At 39.4% G+C, this 21,067-nt stretch overlaps 3 protein-coding genes and 1 pseudogene across 4 annotated transcripts; all 4 read left to right on the plus strand.

Moving 5' to 3' along the window:
- The first annotated feature begins 251 nt into the window (after positions 1-251).
- p2ry12 (purinergic receptor P2Y12) lies at positions 252-5,419 on the plus strand. The gene is made up of 3 exons (XM_033632017.2): positions 252-409; positions 724-984; positions 2,954-5,419. The coding sequence occupies exons 2-3, from the start codon at positions 733-735 to the stop codon at positions 3,797-3,799; spliced, it is 1,098 nt and encodes a 365-aa protein (XP_033487908.1). The 5' UTR covers positions 252-409; positions 724-732; the 3' UTR covers positions 3,800-5,419.
- Positions 5,420-5,778: 359 nt separating this feature from the next.
- On the plus strand, positions 5,779-9,175 carry LOC117259200 (P2Y purinoceptor 13-like). The gene is made up of 2 exons (XM_078167056.1): positions 5,779-5,890; positions 8,069-9,175. Exon 2 carries the CDS (start codon positions 8,074-8,076, stop codon positions 9,064-9,066), a length of 993 nt encoding a protein of 330 aa, XP_078023182.1. The 5' UTR covers positions 5,779-5,890; positions 8,069-8,073; the 3' UTR covers positions 9,067-9,175.
- A 3,174-nt stretch (positions 9,176-12,349) lies between these two features.
- On the plus strand, positions 12,350-13,237 carry LOC117259201 (P2Y purinoceptor 13 pseudogene; annotated as a pseudogene).
- Positions 13,238-15,598: 2,361 nt separating this feature from the next.
- LOC117259812 (P2Y purinoceptor 13-like) lies at positions 15,599-20,776 on the plus strand. 2 transcript variants are annotated; one of them, XM_033631566.2, is made up of 5 exons: positions 15,599-15,862; positions 16,144-16,165; positions 16,899-17,089; positions 17,166-17,555; positions 19,754-20,776. In XM_033631566.2, the coding sequence occupies exons 3-5, from the start codon at positions 16,907-16,909 to the stop codon at positions 20,222-20,224; spliced, it is 1,044 nt and encodes a 347-aa protein (XP_033487457.1). In that variant the 5' UTR covers positions 15,599-15,862; positions 16,144-16,165; positions 16,899-16,906; the 3' UTR covers positions 20,225-20,776. The 2 variants fall into 2 exon arrangements, with proteins under 2 accessions (XP_033487457.1, XP_033487456.1); XM_033631565.2 differs by lacking the exon at positions 16,144-16,165.
- The last annotated feature ends 291 nt before the right edge of the window (positions 20,777-21,067 follow it).

Raw genomic sequence — 21,067 nt, forward strand, 5'->3', positions numbered from 1 at the left:
CTTCAGATTAGCCTAATGTGATTTTGTGTCTTGTTTATAAGATGTCTTGGTCTCGTGTTATCTTAGTGATTATCAGCTGGAAATCAGTTGCCCTCTGGGGCCAATTAATACACCAAAACTTGAGAGTCCTCACGTCTATTATTATAGACCTAGAAATGAAGTCTTTAGCCATTCTTCGTGACAGGAAAGAGAAAGGAGAAGAAAAAGAGAAAGTCTTCCTGTGACTTATGTGCCACCAAACTGCACACACACATGCACACACACTTGTTTGAAACATTGAAACTGTCTGGAGCTGACAGATGGTCGGTTTCAGATCACACTTGTAAAGAATACAGAAGCGAGAGGGACCAAAAATCTCAATAGGACTGCATTGGGAGTTTGATGGGACTTCACTGACACAGATTAACAGGTCAGTTACAAATCCTTAAATTATAATTGTTATACATTTACATCTTGTTCAAATGTTGAAATGTACTTCTATTGCACGGCTACTGCAGATTTCAAAGGTAGGCTACATGAAGGCATGAAGTGCAGATATCAAACACTGCTTTTAGAATTGTTCCATTGTTCAGCCATCAGCAGTCTTTACACAAATTGAACATTTGTCAACTGTAAAATTGCCAGGCTTAAGTTATTTGTCCACCCTCTGTGATGCGGTTATATTAATGACTCTTAATTCTAGGAGTGTACTTAACTTCAACTTTTTTGTTGTATTCTTTCCAGACGGCACTCATGGAGAGAAATATGACTTCCTCCCTGCTCACTGGCAATCACAGCCACACCAACAGCACTTGTTCCCGCGACAATGCTTTGAAGACAGTGGTTTTTCCCGTCCTCTACTCCTTTCTCTTCCTGGTGGGGCTTATGCTCAACAGCGTGGCTGTATGGGTGTTTTTCCGCATCCCCTCTAAGTCTCACTTCATTATTTACCTGAAGAATATTGTGGTTGCGGACGTTGTCATGACCTTCACATTCCCTTTCAAGGTTTGGCACCATTTATTTATGAAGCACAATTTAATAAGTTGTAGCTGCTGGTTTTATTGAGGGTTATTAAACAATTTCTAATAGAATAGTAGGAGGTCGTTCATAAGAGCAACATTTGGGTTGCTCAGTTGTGGCATCAAGGCTGCTGTTAGAAATTTAATAACTCTTTAATGAAGTGTGGTGTTTAACTGGGGTGCCCAGAAGCACAGTGGGTAGAGTGGGTGCCTCATGTACAAAGGCAGTGTCCTTGTCACAGCAGCCACGGATTCAATTCCAGCCCGTGGCCCTTTGCTGCAAGATGTCCCCTCTCCTCCTTTCACACTTCAAATTGTCCTGTCATTAAAGGTAAATATGCCTCAAAAAAAAATGGGGTGTTTAACTCATATGTGCATGCATATGGTGGCATATTGCTGCCATGCCAGAAAAAAAAGATCAGTATTATGTAGTAATGTGAAAAGTTTACTGTTATTACAAGATGTTTTTCATATTTAAAAAAAATAATTTTATGTTATGATAAGATATTTTCACGTTATTAGTACATACAAACTTATTATGTTATAACAAGCAACTTTAATTGTTATAACAATACACTATTTATTTTGTAATAACATGAAACATGTCATGTAAACACATGGTAATTTATTGTTTTCATATTGTGTAGTAATAACATACATATATTTTGTTATAACATGAAAATATCTTGATAAAATGTGAAAAAACATCTTGTTATAAAAGTAAATGTTTCGCATTGATGCAGATCCGTTTTTTCTTTTCTTTTTCGTCATGACTCTAATCTGTTTCAGTTAAGACCATTTTGAAGTTACACATGTTAATAGTCATTGCTAAAGGGTCTGGGACCAGTTGCACAAAACACCTTAAGTTTTCTCCTTAAGTATGGCACTTGGACTTAATTTCTTACAGACTTACACAGTTGCACAGAATTCCTTAAAATGTTTCCTTGGTTAAGAAAAATCATTATCTCTTTGACTGAACTGAAAGAAGTTTTACAACAGTAAAAATGGCAGAAGAAAACCATGTTGGTCAGAGGAGGAAAAGATTATTCTTCTGGAGGAATACAGTCATAGAAAGCACAAAGTGCAAAGTACATTTGATCCCCAAATACCAGAAAACTGGAAATGACTGATGGAAGACATTGCAACGAAAATCAATTCAGTCAAATCTAAAGTGTAAAATCAAGTGTATCCACTAGGTTCTCCTGGTCGCAGAACACTCTTCTCTACTCTTCTCATTTATCACCATGAACTTGGTCATGCTGCAGTTAGTTTTTTTTTTGTTGTTTTGTTTTGTTTTTTTTATCTTGCTTTGGATGCTAAGGTTTTTTGTGCACCAGTCTAGGGATTCCTTAGGTATAAGACCAAAACAAGGCGAAAACCATAAATACTTAATTGAACATTTCAAGGACACTATAAGAAAACAAGTTAAGGGCATTTTGTGCAACCAATTTTATTTTGAAGAAACCTTAATTAGGACTTTAAGGAAAACAGAAAATCCTAACTTAAGGTGATTTGTGCAACCAGCCCCTGGAATTTCTTACATGAATAAGCTATTATAAAAACTTAGTAAGCAATCTGCAGTTACAAAGGTTAATACAGGATTTTGTTTGGTTTGGTTTTGTTTGTTTTTTTCTTACAGTAATCCATCAAGTCTGCAGTAAATGTTAATAAACAGTTAATAAATGGATCGTGCACCAAAAGCCCTGCAGCTACAAAGAAAAAGTGTCCTACCAAAGAATTGGCTTGTAATTCAATATAAATCCTTAAAGCTATTAAATAAAGTCATTAGTTACAACTTAGAATCACTTTATAAACAATGGCTATTTAGATTTATTATTATTATTATTATTATTATTATTATTATATATTAGTATTTACTATTATACTCTGCTGTATGACTTGAATTTGAGCACCTAGTATCCAGTCTTCTACATTGTACTGTTGTGTTTCTGCAGGTGTTAGCAGACTCGAACATGGCTTCCACTGGGCTGCGTATATTTGTGTGCCGCGTCTCTTCTGTGCTCTTCTACCTCACCATGTACATCAGCATCCTCTTCTTCGGCCTCATCAGCATCGACCGCTGCAGAAAGACCCTCAAGCCCTTTAGAGGGACTAACGCAGCCCGGTTGGCCCGTCGCAAAATCCTTTCAGGAGCCATCTGGACCTTTCTGCTGGTTATCTGTTTGCCTAACGTCATCCTGACCAGTAAAACCCCAACGTCTCCTTATTTCAAGTGCAGTGACCTGAAGACTAAGGCTGGGCTGTACTGGCATGAGGTGGTAAATCATGTCTGTCAAGTTATTTTCTGGAGCAACCTTGTGACTGTGATCGTCTGCTACACTTTAATCACCAAGGAGCTGTACAGATCCTACTCCCGCACTAAGGCCCACAGTGCTGGAGGGACGATATGTCGAGCACCAGGAGAGGCATCGACTCGGAAACCCCACCAGGCCAAAAGAAAAATGAATGCAAACGTGTTTCTGGTTCTGGCTGTGTTCTTTGTGTGCTTCGTGCCATTTCACTTCGCCCGTGTGCCGTACACCATGAGCCAGACCCGAGGGGTTCTCTTTGACTGTAAACTCAAACTCTTCTTCTTCCAGCTGAAGGAAAGCACACTCTTCCTCTCATCCTTAAACTCTGTTCTGGACCCTCTCATCTACTTCTTCCTCTGTAAGTCCTTCAGGACCACTCTGTTCAAGACCCTGCGGCTGCCGGCTGGGACCTGTAGCTGGCTCACAGGGAGAGGGTCAGACTCGGACACAGGCAGCACCGCACTGAGAGACTCTTCTCTCCATGCATAAAACCACTGGACATGATGAAGACTTTTGTATTGGGGTATCTGAACATTGAAGTTCTGTGATGATGTCCTAACCCAGTCTGCAGAAAACATGGCGGCATTGCACGTCTCTGCAAACCACAGATACTTAACATTTATGGTATTATGTGGCAGATGTTGAAACTTTACATTTCAACAACTCGGTGTACCCCGACTCTGGCCTAATGTTAGCTGGGATAGGCTCCAGCCCCTTCACGATCCCTAACAGGATAAGTGGTTACAGAAAATGAATGAATGAGGTTAACGTGTGGTTATGTTTAGGCACAAAGACAACTCAGTTTTAATTAGGAATAACAACCCCCGCTGGAAATGCAACAATTTCTCTTTTAAAAACAACTGGTTTTCATGGCACTATCCCCAGTGGAAGAACAGTGACAGAGTGGACCTGCACTTGTATGTCACTTGTATAGCGCCTTTCTAGTCATCCGACCACTCAAAGCGCTTTTTACAGTACAAGTCACATTCACACATTCACACACTGGTGGCCGAGGCTACCATACAAGGTTCCACCTGCTACTCAGTTTTAACACACTCACACACTGATGGAACAGCCATCGGGAGCAATTTGGGGTTCAGTATCTTGCTCAAGGATACTTCGACACGCAGACCGGAGGAGCCGGGGATCAAACTGCTGATCTTTAGATTGGTGGACGACCCGCTCTACCTTTGAGCCACATCCGCCTCAAGTGCTAAAAAACACCCACATTTGGTGGCAAAAAAGCCACTAAAAAACAGTGGTGGGTTGCTTGTTTGTTTGTTGGTCTCAAACTGTGACTCATGTACACATTTGTGGTTTGCAGAAACGTACAACTCCTACATCTTCTCATGATGACTGGGCCAGATGTCCTGTTGCTAAGAAGTGGATCAAATCCAAGTTCAGTTTTGTGACTAAACATTAGAGAAATACAGATGACAGACATGGTGAACTATTTTCTCTCATATGTTGTTAACAATATCTTGATCGTATCTTGATTTGCAAAACCATTTATTTAAAAACCCACAGTTTTATCATTGTAACTTAAAGCAATCAACTTCTCTTTCACTGTCGGTAGAAAACAGACAATAATGTTGCCACTAAGATAAAGTATAATTATCAATACAAAGTTTTGTTGCTGGTGATGTGTCAGACCATAAGAACTGACACTAACATGTTTTCTTTGTTTTTCTTTTGGTTCTCTATTCCATTTCATAATAACAACTAGTTCCTCTGACACGATAACCTCTTATCTTGAAAAGAAGAAATTGGTGCATTTATGTAAATAAATCTACATCCACAGTACTTCTCTAAAATAGTCAGCCTGTATAATACGCCTTGAGTGATCTCCTGTCAATACACAGTGATCTCTTATTGCTGCATGTGCGTGAAGGTGTTGCTGATTAATTGTGTTAGCATGGTCTGATCATACAGCAGAAAAATGTGTCAAACTGTTATGTCTGATTGACTGTTGTTTAGTTTTGCTGCTGACAATGATCCCCATCTACTGTAAGTAAGCAAGTATCTGTGGTAATATGGTGGGCTGTTATTGGACCTACCAGTTCTACAGACGTGCATAAGGAAACAACAATAAAGGAAGTTAAGATGTAATGACAGTTTCATTATTTGTTGTACCTGTGGCTTGTATCATTTTATGTGACTGGTATGTTGCACACAACCAGATATTAACCGCATACTGCTGTCTCAGCCACGATATGATTCATTTCACTAACAGTGGCTGCTTCTTGACGGGAATTTACTTTTTATGAGCAGTGGTATCATTTATCACGTCTCAAAATGTAACCACATGTCTTTGGAAAATTAATTATACATCCAGTATGATAGATAGATAGATAGATAGATAGATAGATAGATTTGATGTTCAAAGACAAATTAAAGTTGCCTAAAAACACAGGATTTACCACAAGCTATGTCATTTGAATCCTCTTTCCCCCAACAGCAGCTCACTGTTCTTGGATTTGCATCTCTGGTTAAAGAGGCTGACACACTTTGGTGATTTATCTTGAAAGTGAAGGTGTTAATGTCCCAGGCTGCACAGAGAGAGGGAGATAATCAAAGCTGGTGAGTGACTCAATAATGCATTTTGTTTCAGAATATTTTGGAGAAAGATTAGATTAGACTAAGAGGTGATTAAATAAATAAAACTCTCTTGTTAGATGTATAGAATGTGTGATTTAGAGCAAACATGAAATAGCTTAACACTGACTTGGTTTTAATGCTGTTTAGTTAACTGTATTTATTCTGAGAGACTTAAAAATGGGCCTGGTCAAAGAACTTTCTTGAATGAAATGGCCTTATAATGATTAGAGACAGAGAGACTATAATAGACTTACAGTCACTGTGTAAAGATTATTCAGAGGATTTAATAAAGTTTTCATGCTCAGATTCATTACAATCAAACAAGTGCTTGCTTCTTCTTTTGCCACTGTTATACTGGGCACTTATTTTTATGGTCATAGCCCATTCTTGACCCAGTATCAATCTAAATTTAACTGCATAAATAAACATGGAACATGTTAGACACCGGTGAGATGAATCAGGTCAAACATCTACTCATTACATTTATCAAATCCAAACCAATTACAAAGGAGATGAAATGAAGAAGCTTAACAAAGATCTGTTAAGTAGGAGGGACTGTGACTCAACACCAGGTCCTAAAAGTTGGTATATTCTGTGTCATGTCTTTATGTGAGGAACCAACGTTATCATTTTGCTCTTGTGTTGTTAATGAGATGATGAAAACAAATTCAGCAATTGCATAACTTCGGTCAGTCAGTGTCAAAAGTTGAAGTGTCAGGTTCAGTGTCCAGGATGCATTCAAATGCTCTGGTTGAGCATTCAAAACCAAATCATAGTAGCAAATGTCTTTTAAACTGATGGCCGATGCAAATCAGGTTCAACAGGACAGCAGGAAATATTAGGGCAGTAGTAGTTCTCAGTGCCCTGGACCTCGCCATTTACTTTGAAATCACTAAGTTCACCTCAATGCAGCCTTTGTAGCAACTGACCAACACTGCTTCTTTTACTTCCAAAGTGTACTTCACAAATATGAATCAAAAGCAAAAGATCTGCATGGGGATATGGTGTGCAGGGCCTACAGAACCCACTGTGTAAACATTCAACCATCACTAGTATGATTCACTTTGGCATACACAGCTAGTCAGTGGCGGTAAAAGTTAGCAAATGATAGCAATTTGCCTATCCACAATGCCTTAGAAGTGCATGTTTAATAATGTAAGGCTTTCGAACGACAAATATAATACATGGCTTGAGACTGGCTCCATACTAGATGAAGGCTCTGCACCAAAAGTGTGATGGTGACAGCATGGCAAAGCAGCTTTGGTCAGCCATGCTAAAAGGACAAAGCATCAAGACAACCAAAGGCTGCTCGACAGAACACCAGCATTTCATGTCTGTTGTAGCTCGGCCAGATGATGTCACCCTTCTACCAGCAGGCCAAGCATAGGTATAGCTGCGAGACAACTTTACTGATGGTCAACCAATCCATTGCTGCATCCAGTGATCTGCTATTGGCTGTTTCCCAAAGGCAGAATGATCAACATATTCTCATCTCAACCTCATCACTTATTGATGTTTTGTTCATGGACTTTCAATGTCCGCATACCACATGCAAGGTACCCTGGGTGTGTTGGTTGTTTACATAGTCTCTTTCAAAATAAATGGTACAACTCCGCTTATTGACCTTTTTTTTCCCCCTTCAACAACAAACGCACATGGTTGGGTTCAGGCAACAAAACAGGGTTAGGTTTAGGAAAAAAGAACAGAGTTTGGCTTTAGAATTTTACAGGACACAAACACCGCTCTCTTGGGTGAAAGTTGGCGTTTGTTGGACCCACCCGCCCTACTCGGACTTTTGTTGCCGTAACTTTCGTCCTTGTCCTGCCGTGTTTCCCCCTGACTCTGCTGGGCACTGTTTAGTTATAACGGCAACCGGCCGCCCAAGCACCGGATTTCAATGACGTCGGAGTGGGACCGTGCTCGAATAATGGCCAAGTATAGTTGGGGGAAACAAAGTGTGCATACCGCCACATTTGGAATTAAGCTCCTCCACAAATTGCTTGTTGTCAGAGAGGTGACAGGCGCTTTTTAACTACTTGAATAAAGTCATGATAATGAGGTAAAATATTACGAAAAAGTTGTAAATATGTGGGAACCCTCGGATTAAAAAGCTGAATGTTTCTTTGATGTCCTGTTTTCTTTTGTTTTTCTTTATTCCAGGTTTTATGATGGTGTCCAACAACACAGCACCCTCCACCTCTGGCTGTGTTTCATACAGCCTTGTGACAGTAGACGTGGCTGTCTCGTACCTCTTCTTCTTCTTGTTTCCCTTTGCATTACTGCTCAATGGGGTCGCAGCGTGGGTGTCTCTGCACCTCCGGTCCACCTCTACCTTCATAGTGTATCTCAAAAACCTGGTGGCTGCTGACCTGCTCATGACGCTGACGCTCCCACCGATGGCAGCTAGCCAGCTTCCTGAGGCAGCAGTTCAGTTAAAGATGTTTGCCTGCCGTTACTCTAGTGTCATTTTCTACTGCTGTTTGTACACAAGCATCGCTTTAATGGGTCTCATCAGCCTCGACCGCTTCTTCAAAATCGTTAGGCCGTGTGGAAAGCTGTTAGGACAAAGCATGGTCTCTAGTGTTGCCATGTCCACAACTGTTTGGGTGTTGTTGTTTGGCGGTACAGCCATCCCAACAATCATTCTAACAGATCAGGTTCCTGTTAATATGACTGGAGATTTCTGCTTGTCCCAGAAAAGTCCAGCCGGTGTGACATTTCACAAGTTTGTGGTTCTATTTATGGAGACTATTTTCTGGCTCGTCCTGATGTTGATTGTGTTCTGCTACATCTGCATCACACTGAAAGTCCTGCAGTCCTTCAGAAACTCAGGGAGCAACAACAGCCAGGGAAAGAAGAGGACCAAGCTGCGAGTCTTCCTGATCCTCCTCGTGTTTTTTCTGTGTTTTGTGCCTCTCCACGTGATGCGTATCCCATTCACACTGTACGAAATCTTTCATATTGATATCTGTGCTCAAATGTGGGTGGGGATAGTCCATAAATTGACCCTGTGGGTGTCTACCACTAACGCCTGCCTGGATCCTCTTCTCTACATCTACCTGTGCAAGGAGTACAGAGACAAACTGGTCGATATGATGAAAGCTAGAGGGATCTGTATCGGGGTGTATTCAGGGGAAAATGAGGATGTTTCACAGTAGGAGAAAGAGTTATTAGTCATCAAGAGAAGTGCCTTTAAAAAGTTAGACATAAATGACATATTGTTAGTCAATAATTAGGCTGCGGGTTTAATTTTTGGAGGCAAGATAATCTTTGCAGTAGAAACCCTAGTAGTCTCACAGCAACTTCAGATCTTTACTTTTATGTTGTACTGCCCTCTAGTGGCGTAGTGAGGATTAGCATCTATTGAGAGTAAAGGTCCATTAAGAGAAACAGGGCAAGATAAACATATCAATTTTACTGCAGAAATACACATACAAATATTGTTATTATGTTTTAAATTAGGTGAGAAAAACCACTTAAACACATAAATTCACATGTGGTCATGGCTTAGAGCTGCATATCTTTTATGAATGTACAGTGTACTGCAGCTATGTGTGTATAAATATACAGTGTATTTATTTAAGTACATTTTTTCTTTCAAGTTCTCACAACTCAACATTATGTTTTAATCTGATATTGATGTGTTATTGTGAAACCTCTACCAATAAATTTAAGTTTGAAGTCTTCCTTTGTTTAGTTTGTCCTGCGATGAGGTCACTGCAGATACAGTCCAACCAACAGTCTGAGTAATGATGCAGTCTTTACTCCCATGTGGTTTATATGGGGATTTACTAATCAGTATGATAAAACAGTGAAAGAGTAAAGTTGAGAATATATAAATCATCCCCTTTATCTTCATTACTTTTACTGACTGCAGCCAGTAGGAGTTGGGGTTGAAATGGGGACTCAGCTCAAAGTATATTTTCCTGCTGCATAAAACAATAATTCTATCTAACAAAATTTGGCCTGTTATTTTAGGGGCTAAAATAAATTGCAATAAAACTCTTTTCTCTTCAGTTCTCATAAATCCAAATTTATCAGCTTCCCTGGAAAGTCTTTTATCTGAATGAATTTCCAATATTCTGTTTTTCATCGTCTCATTAAATTATATCATTATATTTAATTACTCTCATAATAAAGTAGCTTACTGTATTTTTTGTTATGGCATTGTAAATATAAAGTGCCTTAAAATTTTAAAATTAAATACAAATGCACCCACTTTGTTAGTTACCACAGTGGTAGAGGGTCATGGGAGGATGCGAATGAAGCAATATTACATCAATTGGCCAAAGGGGGGCGCTATAGCAACCGATTGAAATTGCAAACTTGGAATGGGCATATCTCATGCCCCGTATGTCGTAGAGACATGAAACTTTGCACAGAGATGCCTCTCCTCATGAAGAACCCATAACTTCCGGTTATATAGATTTTCTGCCATTTTGAATTTTTTGAAAAACACTTAAAATTGATCTCTTCCTAGGAAGTTTGACCGATCTGCATGAAACTCGGTGAGCATAATTTAGGGACCAATATCTAAAGTTCCCTCTTGGCAAAAGTTGGAAAATTTACTAAAACTGAGCTTCTATAAGGCAATGAATATTGTGGAGGGCGTGGCTCATCACATAAAGGTGTATAACATCTCAAGGGTTTCACCCATCACCACGCAACTTTGTAGGCATATGACCACACATAATCTGAGGGGACCCCTCCATTATTGACCCGATCAAACAAAATGGGGGCGCTACAGAGCTAATTTCTTATCTAGGCCTAACTAGGCCTCAAGGTGACTGGAGAAATTTAACTCTAATTGGCAACTGGGTGGCTCTATAACAACAGAAGAATGCTTAGAAATGGCTAAAATGCGACCGATAGCTGTGGCTCCCCCTGTGGCCGAATGTTTTGGGGTTTTTTTTCTAATTTTAGGTATGACTAAGTCATGGTATGGTATGCTGTACTCAAAGGGTATGGACTAGTCAGTCAATCAAACAAACAAGCAATCAGTCGATCAATAAACAAAGTTACCGAAGCAACAAAAAAGGGGAAAAAGAGGAGCACAAAAAAAAGTAAATGACTCGTCCTTTTAGATTGTTTAATTAAAAACTCATTATCTGCTGCAATGTTTCTCAAAGTAAAGCTGATTTCCTTCTGCCAGGAATCAACAACACAATAATGGTCAGTATGGAAACAAATTATGTCTATTTAGCCTTTCAAATGATACTCAGAGCTAAGGACATGTCAATATCAGGGACATTTGCTGTGCTAATGATGCAGTGGATGATGATTAGCATTAAACATTCAGGAGAGTTAAGGTCGAAGGCTCTATAAACAACAAAACATAAATCCTTACAGCTCCATCTTAAAGGTGAGACCGCAATGGTGATGTCTGAGGTTCTTGTCTCAATCTCTGCTGTAAGTGGTGTTTACACTGCGGGCCGGGTGCATGACGTCTTTTTGCTTCTGTCTAAAGACCAGCAACCCGATCTTTGCATATGTCATGAAAAATTGCCAGTCTGAGCGCAGCTGAAACGTTGATTTGTTTGCTAGGAAAATCAACAGTGTTTCTTAAACACTTATGATGTGAGTACATTGTCACACAGGTCCTGTTGTAGCTTTGTGTTGGAGAGTTGTGAGTCCAGTCATCATCTGTAAGTTATCATGTATCTTTCTTTACATAATTAGTTCTTAATGTGAAATTTGATCAGTGATAGGTTATTGTGTGATCACAAAGATACCCGCTAAGCTTACCATTTTAACATCTCCTCCTGAAATTAATACAGTGTGATAAGGTACAAGAGAAGCAAAGCATGTTGCATGTTGTACATGGTGTCACAAATATGACAGATAGTGTTTAAATAGTTGAATTAGTTACTTCCTCATTCACAACTTGTAAAGTTCTGGCCAAGGAGACCATATAAGCTATAATAATTTGGTTGGGAAAAGATTTTAACAAAAGAAGATTGATTAAAAACAAACTGATTTACACTTCAATCCTGTACTATATGGTAAACAACACCATAAACAACATCCTTTGCTTTGCTGAGCCTGCAGCCCTGACTCGGACAGGCGACGGATAATGGATGACTGTATGGATCCTCCCTTTGACAATAAACAGCAGAGAAAGTGTAGCAAAAAACATCTTAACTGAGACAAATTATCGGCTGTTAAATGATTTCTCTGTGACCATGTGGGACACTATTAAAATCATCAACTGTCCATGATATTGCACATGTTGTAACATTTGTTTAAAGTTTGTTTAAAATGCAGGATAGAGCCTAGAAAAATATGTTTCTTAACAAGTTGAATTGGTGGTTTCTAAAATGTTTTTATACTTTGTCATTTTCCTCAGTTGCAGCGATGTCACCGAATCAAACATCTCACAATTATTCAGCGTGTAACAGCTTCATATACAGCCCAAATTTCGTCCCAGCTCTCTACTTCTTGATGTTCCCCATAGCGTTGTTGCTGAATGGTGTGGCAGCCTGGGTGTCTCTGCACCTCAAGTCCACCTCCACCTTTATGGTGTACCTGAAAAATCTAGTTGCTGCCGACATCATCATGACCTTGATCATCCCGTTCAAAGCTGCGAGAGCACTGCCGAACACCTCGGATGCAGTGTACATACTGTCCTGTTATCTCAGTGCCATTTTCTACAGTACACAGTACACATCTATCACCCTGCTGGGCTTTGTCAGTGTGGACCGCTTCGCTAAGATCATGATGCCCCGCAGCAAGTTGTTTTGTCAGAATGTGACCTTTAGCAAACTGATATCAGGCTTAGTCTGGGTAGTGCTGCTTGGAGGCACAGCTGTACCAAATATCATTTTAAGTAACAATTTAGTGGCCAATGGGACAGGGACCATCGGTTGTATAAAGCTGAAGGGACCGGTTGGACTTGAAGTCCATGGATATATAGTGATTTACCAGAGCTGTTTCTTCTGGCTCGTCAGCGTGGTCATCGCTGTGTGCTACATTTGCATCACAAACAAAGTTATCCAGTCTTTTAGGAACTCTGGCAGCAGCAACAACCAGGGAAAGGAGAAGGTCAAACTGCGTGTTTTTCTGGTTGTCATTGTGTTCTTTGTGTCGTTCGGACCGTACCACATCATCAGGATCCCGTACACTTTTGAACAAGTGAAGATTTCTTCCAGCACCGGCTGTTCTTACTTACGCAGTAAGTTTGCCAAGGAACTCAGCCTCTGGCTTGCCAGCACAAACATCTGCATGGTCCCACTTCTCTACGTCTTTCTGTGTCGGGAGTTCAAAGAGACACTGACGTCGATGATAAAAATGTAGCCCCAGCAGGCAAAGCAGAGGGCACTTCACCACAGAGCGGAGTCTGACGGAGGTCATGAAGATGTTCTGGACTCAGCTCAGACTGTTTGATTATTGTTTCATGTACATAGAGACAGTTTGCTCTTCACTGCATTTACTTTTCACGCCCATGTTGAAGTTGTGCTATTTTTTGTGTCTTGTCAAAGGTTGCTCTAAATAGCTTGAAAACCATTTACAGGAAATACAATAAGGATGGATGAGATAAACAATGTGACACACAAGGGGGTTATTATGCAGCTGTTTGGTCAACAAAACAGTTTTATAGTGGCTCTGGAAATTCAAAATTAGAAGGCAAATAGAGTTCAGGTTTGGAGACTGTAAATGAAACTGCCATGCAAAACAAGTTAAGCTAAGGCGAGTTAAAATTTGCATCTCACACTGTAGTTGCATTTTGTGTGGTGACAGTAAAATGGGTCATGTCTATAATAAGGTTTTGCAGATGGGCAGTGTGTCTGTCAGCCAGTGTCATCGATGTGCAGCATGCTAATCAGTGCGTAACATAGAAGATTACTGCAAAAAAACAAGTCTGTTATATACATGTATATTTTAAGCTGTAAAATAAATAAAGCATGCTGTGAATCTGCAACACTGTATTAATTGTGGTTTGTGATTCTGCAACAGATCACCTGGCTGCTGGTAAATGTCTTAATGTGGGGTTTGTATTTTTGTTAAATGTTATGTACCATTTGCAATGTACTCCTTCTGCGACCCATCCGTGTGAGGGGAATTTCCCCATGGAGACATTTTTAGAAACTTCACAGCTAAACTTACCAATTTGGAGCATTTTGAAACAAAAATCTTTATCAGGGCAGCGGTGTAAGGTAGTTACCATGGGCGCCAGTGCCTGCTATTATGACAGGCCCTAATGTACCCTAGTCATTAGTTATGAAGCGTACACACACACACACACACACACACACACACACACACAGACTTTTAGGCACAGGCCTATATATTTTACCAGCAGTGTGTCTTACTGCCGCGTTTATGTTATATCCGCTTGCAGATGTGCCCAAATTGTCAGTCTCAAGAGATTTTGCACCTAAACTAGCTGCTGTAAATCGTATCTGCTTGCTACATAATGATGACTTGATACTGGACAACATCACAATACATACAGTATTACCCAGCAATCATCAAAACATATCTGTATATGACAAAAACTACAAAAGACAATAGGAAATTATTAGTTTAACTTAATAGTTGGAGATGCCTGTTTGAGGGCATGTACTGAAATTTGAACATGAGTGTATTTCCATGTGGCAATCGGGCCCCTCCACCCCACGGGCCCCTGTACACAACCTACACTGTCCATATTTATGGGTTCTCAAAGTTTTGGTGACTGGGTGCCATTTTAGGGAGCCAGCATATGACTGAGGGTCACAAAGGAATGGTGTACACCCTATGACATTTTTTATGACATTTTATGGCGTTTTTTTTTTTTTTTTTTACATGCTATACTGTTTTACTTTTTTTATGAACTTTTATCATGACATTGGTCATGACGTATTAACACTTCATCACCAACAGTAGTATAGCTTACATAACAATCATACTACACTGTAGTTTTCCACTTTTAAATACATTTGTATTGAAATAAAAGGACATTACAGGTACGGCAACACCACCTGGACAAACTGGACAAACCCAGGACTGCAGTACACCATGATACTAGAATCGGTAGTAATAATAATGGCAATTTGTTAAGTTTAATTTTGAGTATATTTACATTTACTAATGATTATTTCAGATGACAGTGTATAGTTGCCTGTCATAGCATAGACATTTTTATTTGAATTTTTCTCAATATATTGTAGAGGGAGATGTTAACCCTAAATATATAATATAATTATTCTCTAGAAATAACCAGCGGCTCACTCGTGGACCTGTTGTAAACACATGCACGTCATTTCTCAGCCAGTTTTTCTCCCATCGGACGCATTCATGGCACAGATCCAAGTTAAACCTCACAGGAAATCATGTTGTTCTTCTCAGAATGCACTATTTATATCAAGACAGCACAAAAGGGACTTAAAGAAAGCAGAACTTAATCAGATACAAGTGAAAGTGAATGTTCAATAACTTGCAGTGCACTTGTAATGTGTTGCAAAAACACACTAACAGATGTACGGACGATACAATATACATTTACATTTGCACAAACTAGTAATAAACAACTTGCCTCCCTTGTCACAGCATAGCTTGAACCATAAAACCACATTTCATAAGAAGTGAGAAGTCATTTTGCACGTCTCTTCCTTTTTTTTTAAATTTTGGGTTGTGTCTGTGGTTAGTGCTTAGGCGAGTTTCATGATGAGAAATGAGATAGATAGAGGTGGGGTATATAAGTTGCAGGGTGGAGGGAGGAGCAGTGGTGTGCAGGAGGTCTCTAGATGTGGGTCATGAAATGAGTCCATGGCTTTGGTGTTTGCCTGTCAGCAGCCACTAAGACTGACGCAAGCTAGCGGAGGCAGGGGGACTGGCACGGAGTAGAACTAGCCTCTCAGCAGACAATTGGAACAGGAAGCAAGGAAGGAAAGGGTCTTTCACCCGGAGGAAGACTGGCAAACTCATTGGGATTGTGACAAGACAGCCACACAGTAGCTCCAGAGACCACCCATTGTAAGAGCATCAAACACACACACACGCTTAAAGACAAGGAGAGAGAAATACTGAGAAAGGCAGACAGAAGGAAACCTCTTTAGGTCAGGGGTACTATTTCTTAATTGATTGAAGAAAGTAAGACTAAGAGCTTTTTCAGTCTTGGGGTTTCTTTAGTTACATTTCCTTCCTGTGGGTAAGAAGAGGAAAGGGGAATTGGATATTTCATGTCTTCCTTTTTTTGAAATACAGTAGTTTTTCAACACATTATTCATTATTCCTCACGCACCCCACGGTCACAGACGATAAGGACACAATAAGAAGGTAAGACTCAATTACTGACTTTACAAGCGCATCTTGTAGATAGACTACCAGTCTAAGTTGGGCTCAAAGATAGAATTTGTTGTAACACACCTAATTAACATTAGCACGCACACTAAACAGACAAAAGTTTGAGAGTAGTATAGATCTTGGTTGCCATAGCTCCTGCTCCTGGCCTCAGTGTTATTCTAAGCTGTTAAGGTTTTCAATGTAAAGACAACACACCAGCAGATATACTGCCAGGCAGGGGGAGAATTCACACTGAACTAATGCAGAAGTTAGCTGTTGGGCGTCTTTATCACCGTACATTACTATAAGTTTACCTCAGCATTCGGACTGTTGAATTAAATTGGCAGTCGTACCACTACGAACTGACAGCAGTCACTTCTGCTGAGTGACCCCTTGCTAAATGTAAAGAAATAGAAGGCTTACAATGTGTTTAATGTTTGTATGTTTCCTTTAAGTGACAGAAAGTGGCCTTTACTTGCTGAATTTGGACAGAAAGACACCTAATTCTTTAGACTTAAGTCCTAAAACCAGTTGAGAAAGAAAGAGAAGTCATCTGCAGTTCTTTTTGAGCAACTTCCAGGAGGAAATTTCAAAATGTTTATGTTCTCTAGACAACATTTACACTGATCCCTCTTTACATCATTTCTTCCATGTCTTCATATGACTTAACTGTGTATTTTCCTAGCCTTATCTTATTTCCTCTCTCCTCTCTTTGACCTCTCCAAAGGTCGGAAAATGAACAGCACCCTGTCAAACACTTCCATCAAGTGCGTTCGGGACACCAGTGTGACAGCGGTGGTTTTCCCCTGTCTGTACAGCATTCTCTTCGTAGTCGCCCTCATACTAAACTCCCTGGCTGCATGGATCTTCTTCAACATCCCCAGCTCCTCCACATTTGTGGTCTTTCTGAAAAATGTGGTAAGACACCAGGGCTTTGGCTGTTTTACATTTGTCTGTGCAGAGCAACAACTAAAACAGACCCTTTCATTAACAGGTGGTGGCTGACTTGCTGATGACCCTGACCATCCCTCTGAGAGTCTTAAGCGATGCAGGTGTGGGTTCCTGGCGACTGCGCGCCTTCCACTGCCGATACTCTGCCGTTCTCTTCTACATCACCATGTACATCAGCATCCTCTTGCTGGGTCTCATCAGCCTGGATCGCTACCTGAAGATAGTCAGGCCCTTTGGGAAGTGTGCCCTGCAGCGGGTTCGTGTTGGTCAGATCCTCAGTGCAGCCATTTGGGTGGTCATGTTGTCTTTAGCGTTACCCAACGTTATTCTGAGTGACCAGCCGCCACGGGTCTCTGGAGGCAGACTGAAGTGCACCTCCATGAAGAGCAAAGCTGGCATGCTGTGGCATGAAGGATTCAACTACTTCTGTCAGGTAGCTATTGAATTATGGTAGTTCCACATTTTGGATGATACGCTTTCTTGCCAAGAGTTAGAAGAGAAGGTAAATACCACAGTGAGGGTGTTATCAACATTCTCATCTGTCAGCAAGGAAGGGAACAAGCAGATTTCATAAATGTCAAATTATTACTTCAATATCACTTAATTTAAATACAGTGCACTATTAAGTCAGATTCGAGACACAAATTTGATGACTTGAGACCTAACAAATGATTTGGACAACTGGACTCTTGATTTCACTTGGACTTGAGCCTTTAGACTTGAAAATACTTGATACCTTCCACCAAAGACTAAAAAGATTTTTATATAAAAACTGTGCCACAAATCAATTCATTTTCCTTAATTTCCTGAATCTACAAGCATGAACGCTATTCATTCCCTGCAAGTCGGCACTTTGTTCCCCAGATCCACGTTTTTTTTAACCATCCAGCATTCAATCAAGTTTCAGTAGAGAACCATGAAGAACTAATGTCACGTTACCCAGCGCCCATCGGAAAAAATTATACCAAGAATAATTCTGTTCATTTGTTCATCAACAAACACTGAATTGCAGTATCCAAAACATGTGGATCAAAAATTACAAATGAAGATCCAACAACTTCTAACTTTGTTCAACATCTGAAGTTACATAAAGAACAGTAAATCGAGGCTCTTGCTTAACCAGGGTTCCTGCATATCCTTAAGAAGTCTTAAAAAGTATTAAATTTGATTTTGGAAATTTAAGGCCATAAAATGTCTTAAAAAGTCTTATTTTTACTTGTGAGAAGTCTTAAATTTTGAGATGAAACTTAGACTAACGGAGACATGTCTGAAAACCTAATCAAATCTACCTATTACTGTATCTAGTTACATGATTAGTTATATAATTTTATGACTTTATTACTCGTAATGCGGTCACAAGTAATGACATTGAGGCAACTTAGAAGATATACTGAAAAACTTGGGACGATGAGAGGTAAAGCATCAGGCACTGGAGCACCGATGAGATGTGAACATGATGTTTACTGCTGTGTATTAATGCCGTTTGTTGATGTTAAATAGTATTAATTTTTTTGTTTAGGTCTTAAAAAGGTAAATTTGACTTTAAAAAGTCTGCAGGAACCCTGTTAACTTATGTTAGTTTAACAGCTAAATCATTTTTAACAAACTTGTTAAAATTCTTCATATTTGACCAATGTTGACGCATTGTGAGGTCACCTGTTCTCTTGACTAAAAGTCTCAATGAATCACAAGGCTACCAACTGATCAGTCACTATTTTACCTATAATCAGTTCCTTTTTTTAATAAATAAAATAAACACAAATTTATCAATAAAATAAACACAATTTTTAAAAAAAGAATTAATGATTTTTGTCATTTTTTTTAATTAGTTCCATTTTTTTAGAAATAAAATAAATGAAAATTTATAAATAAAATAAACGCAAATTTGTAAAAGTATTCATGATTTTTGTAAACTTTTCCTTTTTTTGACTTGGGACTTGACTCAGGACTTGTCTGTCTAGGCTTGGGGTATGACTTAAGACTTAAATGCAAGGACTTGAGACTTACTTGTGACTTGCAAAACAATGACTTGGTCCTACCCCTGCTATACTCTAAAAATGAATCCACTCATTCTATTAAAAAAAAAAAAAAAAAAAAAAAAGGTAAAAATTTGCATGCATCTTTTTAAGTCATTCCAACTCTGGTCTTATAGAGTAAATCCTACGAGTCTTTTATGATCTGACAAACTCAATTAGTTAAGTACAACCAACATGATTTGTTTTGACCTTGTAAAAAAATCCTTAATTTAGTTGAACCAACTTAATATTTATCAATAAGTTGTGTTGGTATTTAGTGGTCAAACTATTTTATTGACAATATTCTGAATTATTTGTATTCCATCCTACTCAAACATGTCAAAAGCCAACAAACTTCTTTAAATTAGTTGTCAACTGAGTAAAACACATTCATGAAACAAACATAATTTTTTAATGAGGAAAAACTTGTTTATTTTAGGCGTTATCCACTAATCTCATGAATCGTTTTTAGAGTGTTTTCACTACATACTTATTAAAATGTTGATACTACAGTTGGCCTTTTTAGTGACTCAATTACAGCTGATGAAAATGAGTGGTAATGAAAAACGTGAGGAGTCCCTGCCTTGCTTAATGTGTTGTTATTATGTACTTCCAGGTGGTTTTCTGGGGCACGCTGGCCTTGATGGTGGTTTGCTACACGTTCATCAGCAAGAAGGTTTATGAGTCATACAAAGCTTCAAAGAGCAGATCTCAAGCGGCCAGTCGCAGAACCAAAGCAAAGGTGTTTGTGGTGGTGGGGGTGTTTTTCATCTGCTTTGCCCCCTTTCACTTTGCCCGCGTTCCTTACACTCTGACCCAAACTGGTAGCTTGGCGAGTCATTGCCGGGCACAGAACGCTCTCTACATTGCAAAGGAAACCACCCTGTGGCTGTCCGCCACTAATGTGTGCCTGGACCCGCTTATCTATGTGTTCCTGTGTAAGGTGTTCAGGAGAAGACTGACAGCCACAATCTGCCGTAAGCCACTCAACAAAGGTGGCACGGAGTCCACAGCAACGTCAACTCAACTGGAGATGTCAAAGATCGCCCAAAGTAACAGACTGTCGTATAACGGGATTCCACAGTAAGATTCTGGACAATTTACAATGAAAAATTAATAACTGTAACTGTCAAGGCGTGACGAGACACTGCCTGGCAGGTTATTTGACTTGTAAATAACATTTTATCTTGGTTGTATAAATTATAAAATTAATGTAAGGTGAACAAAATCAAAAACAAACAAAAAATGGACAACGCTGTGACAGAAAAGAGTCAAACATGTCTGGAGGTGGTAATGAAGTTTCACACCACTGATGATGACTCTTTCTCACACAGTATACTAACCAAGAACTTCGTGTTTGCTAAGTCATCCAACATGTTTCCTTAATTGTGCTTACTGTCACTTTCCACTTCCTCCTCTTCTCTAATCTCATTCAAACTGCAATTTCCCTTCAAAAAACTCTGGCGAAAGGGTAAACATCTTGACAGCGCATATTCTCCAATGATTGCACCACAGGCACAACGTGACTGCCGGGACCGTATGATAACCAAATGAGGAATGCAATAGACACTGCTTACAGGTGTAACTTCATGCTATATAAAAGGCATTAATAATAATAAAATTGTTATTTTTCATACTACTCTTGCATGATGCTGACTTTTTATACTTCAGGTTAGAGTCACATGTGGATGAGGTTCAAGAGAAGGTTGAGGAGCTAGGACATTATTCTAAAAACCATGGTTCCCAACATTTTTCCTTGAGGGATCTCTTTTCTATAATTGAGTAAACTGATGAAGTCTGACTGATATATTTCAGGGATATTTCATATTATATTAAATGCTAACTATAACAGTACAGAACAACTGATAAACTGAATAATAAACCCAAATAGTGAGCACAATAACCACAAGAGGTTTGTGTAAAATAAGTT

This window comes from Epinephelus lanceolatus, chromosome 4, assembly GCF_041903045.1.
Source record: "Epinephelus lanceolatus isolate andai-2023 chromosome 4, ASM4190304v1, whole genome shotgun sequence".
Lineage (NCBI taxonomy): Eukaryota > Metazoa > Chordata > Actinopteri > Perciformes > Serranidae > Epinephelus > Epinephelus lanceolatus.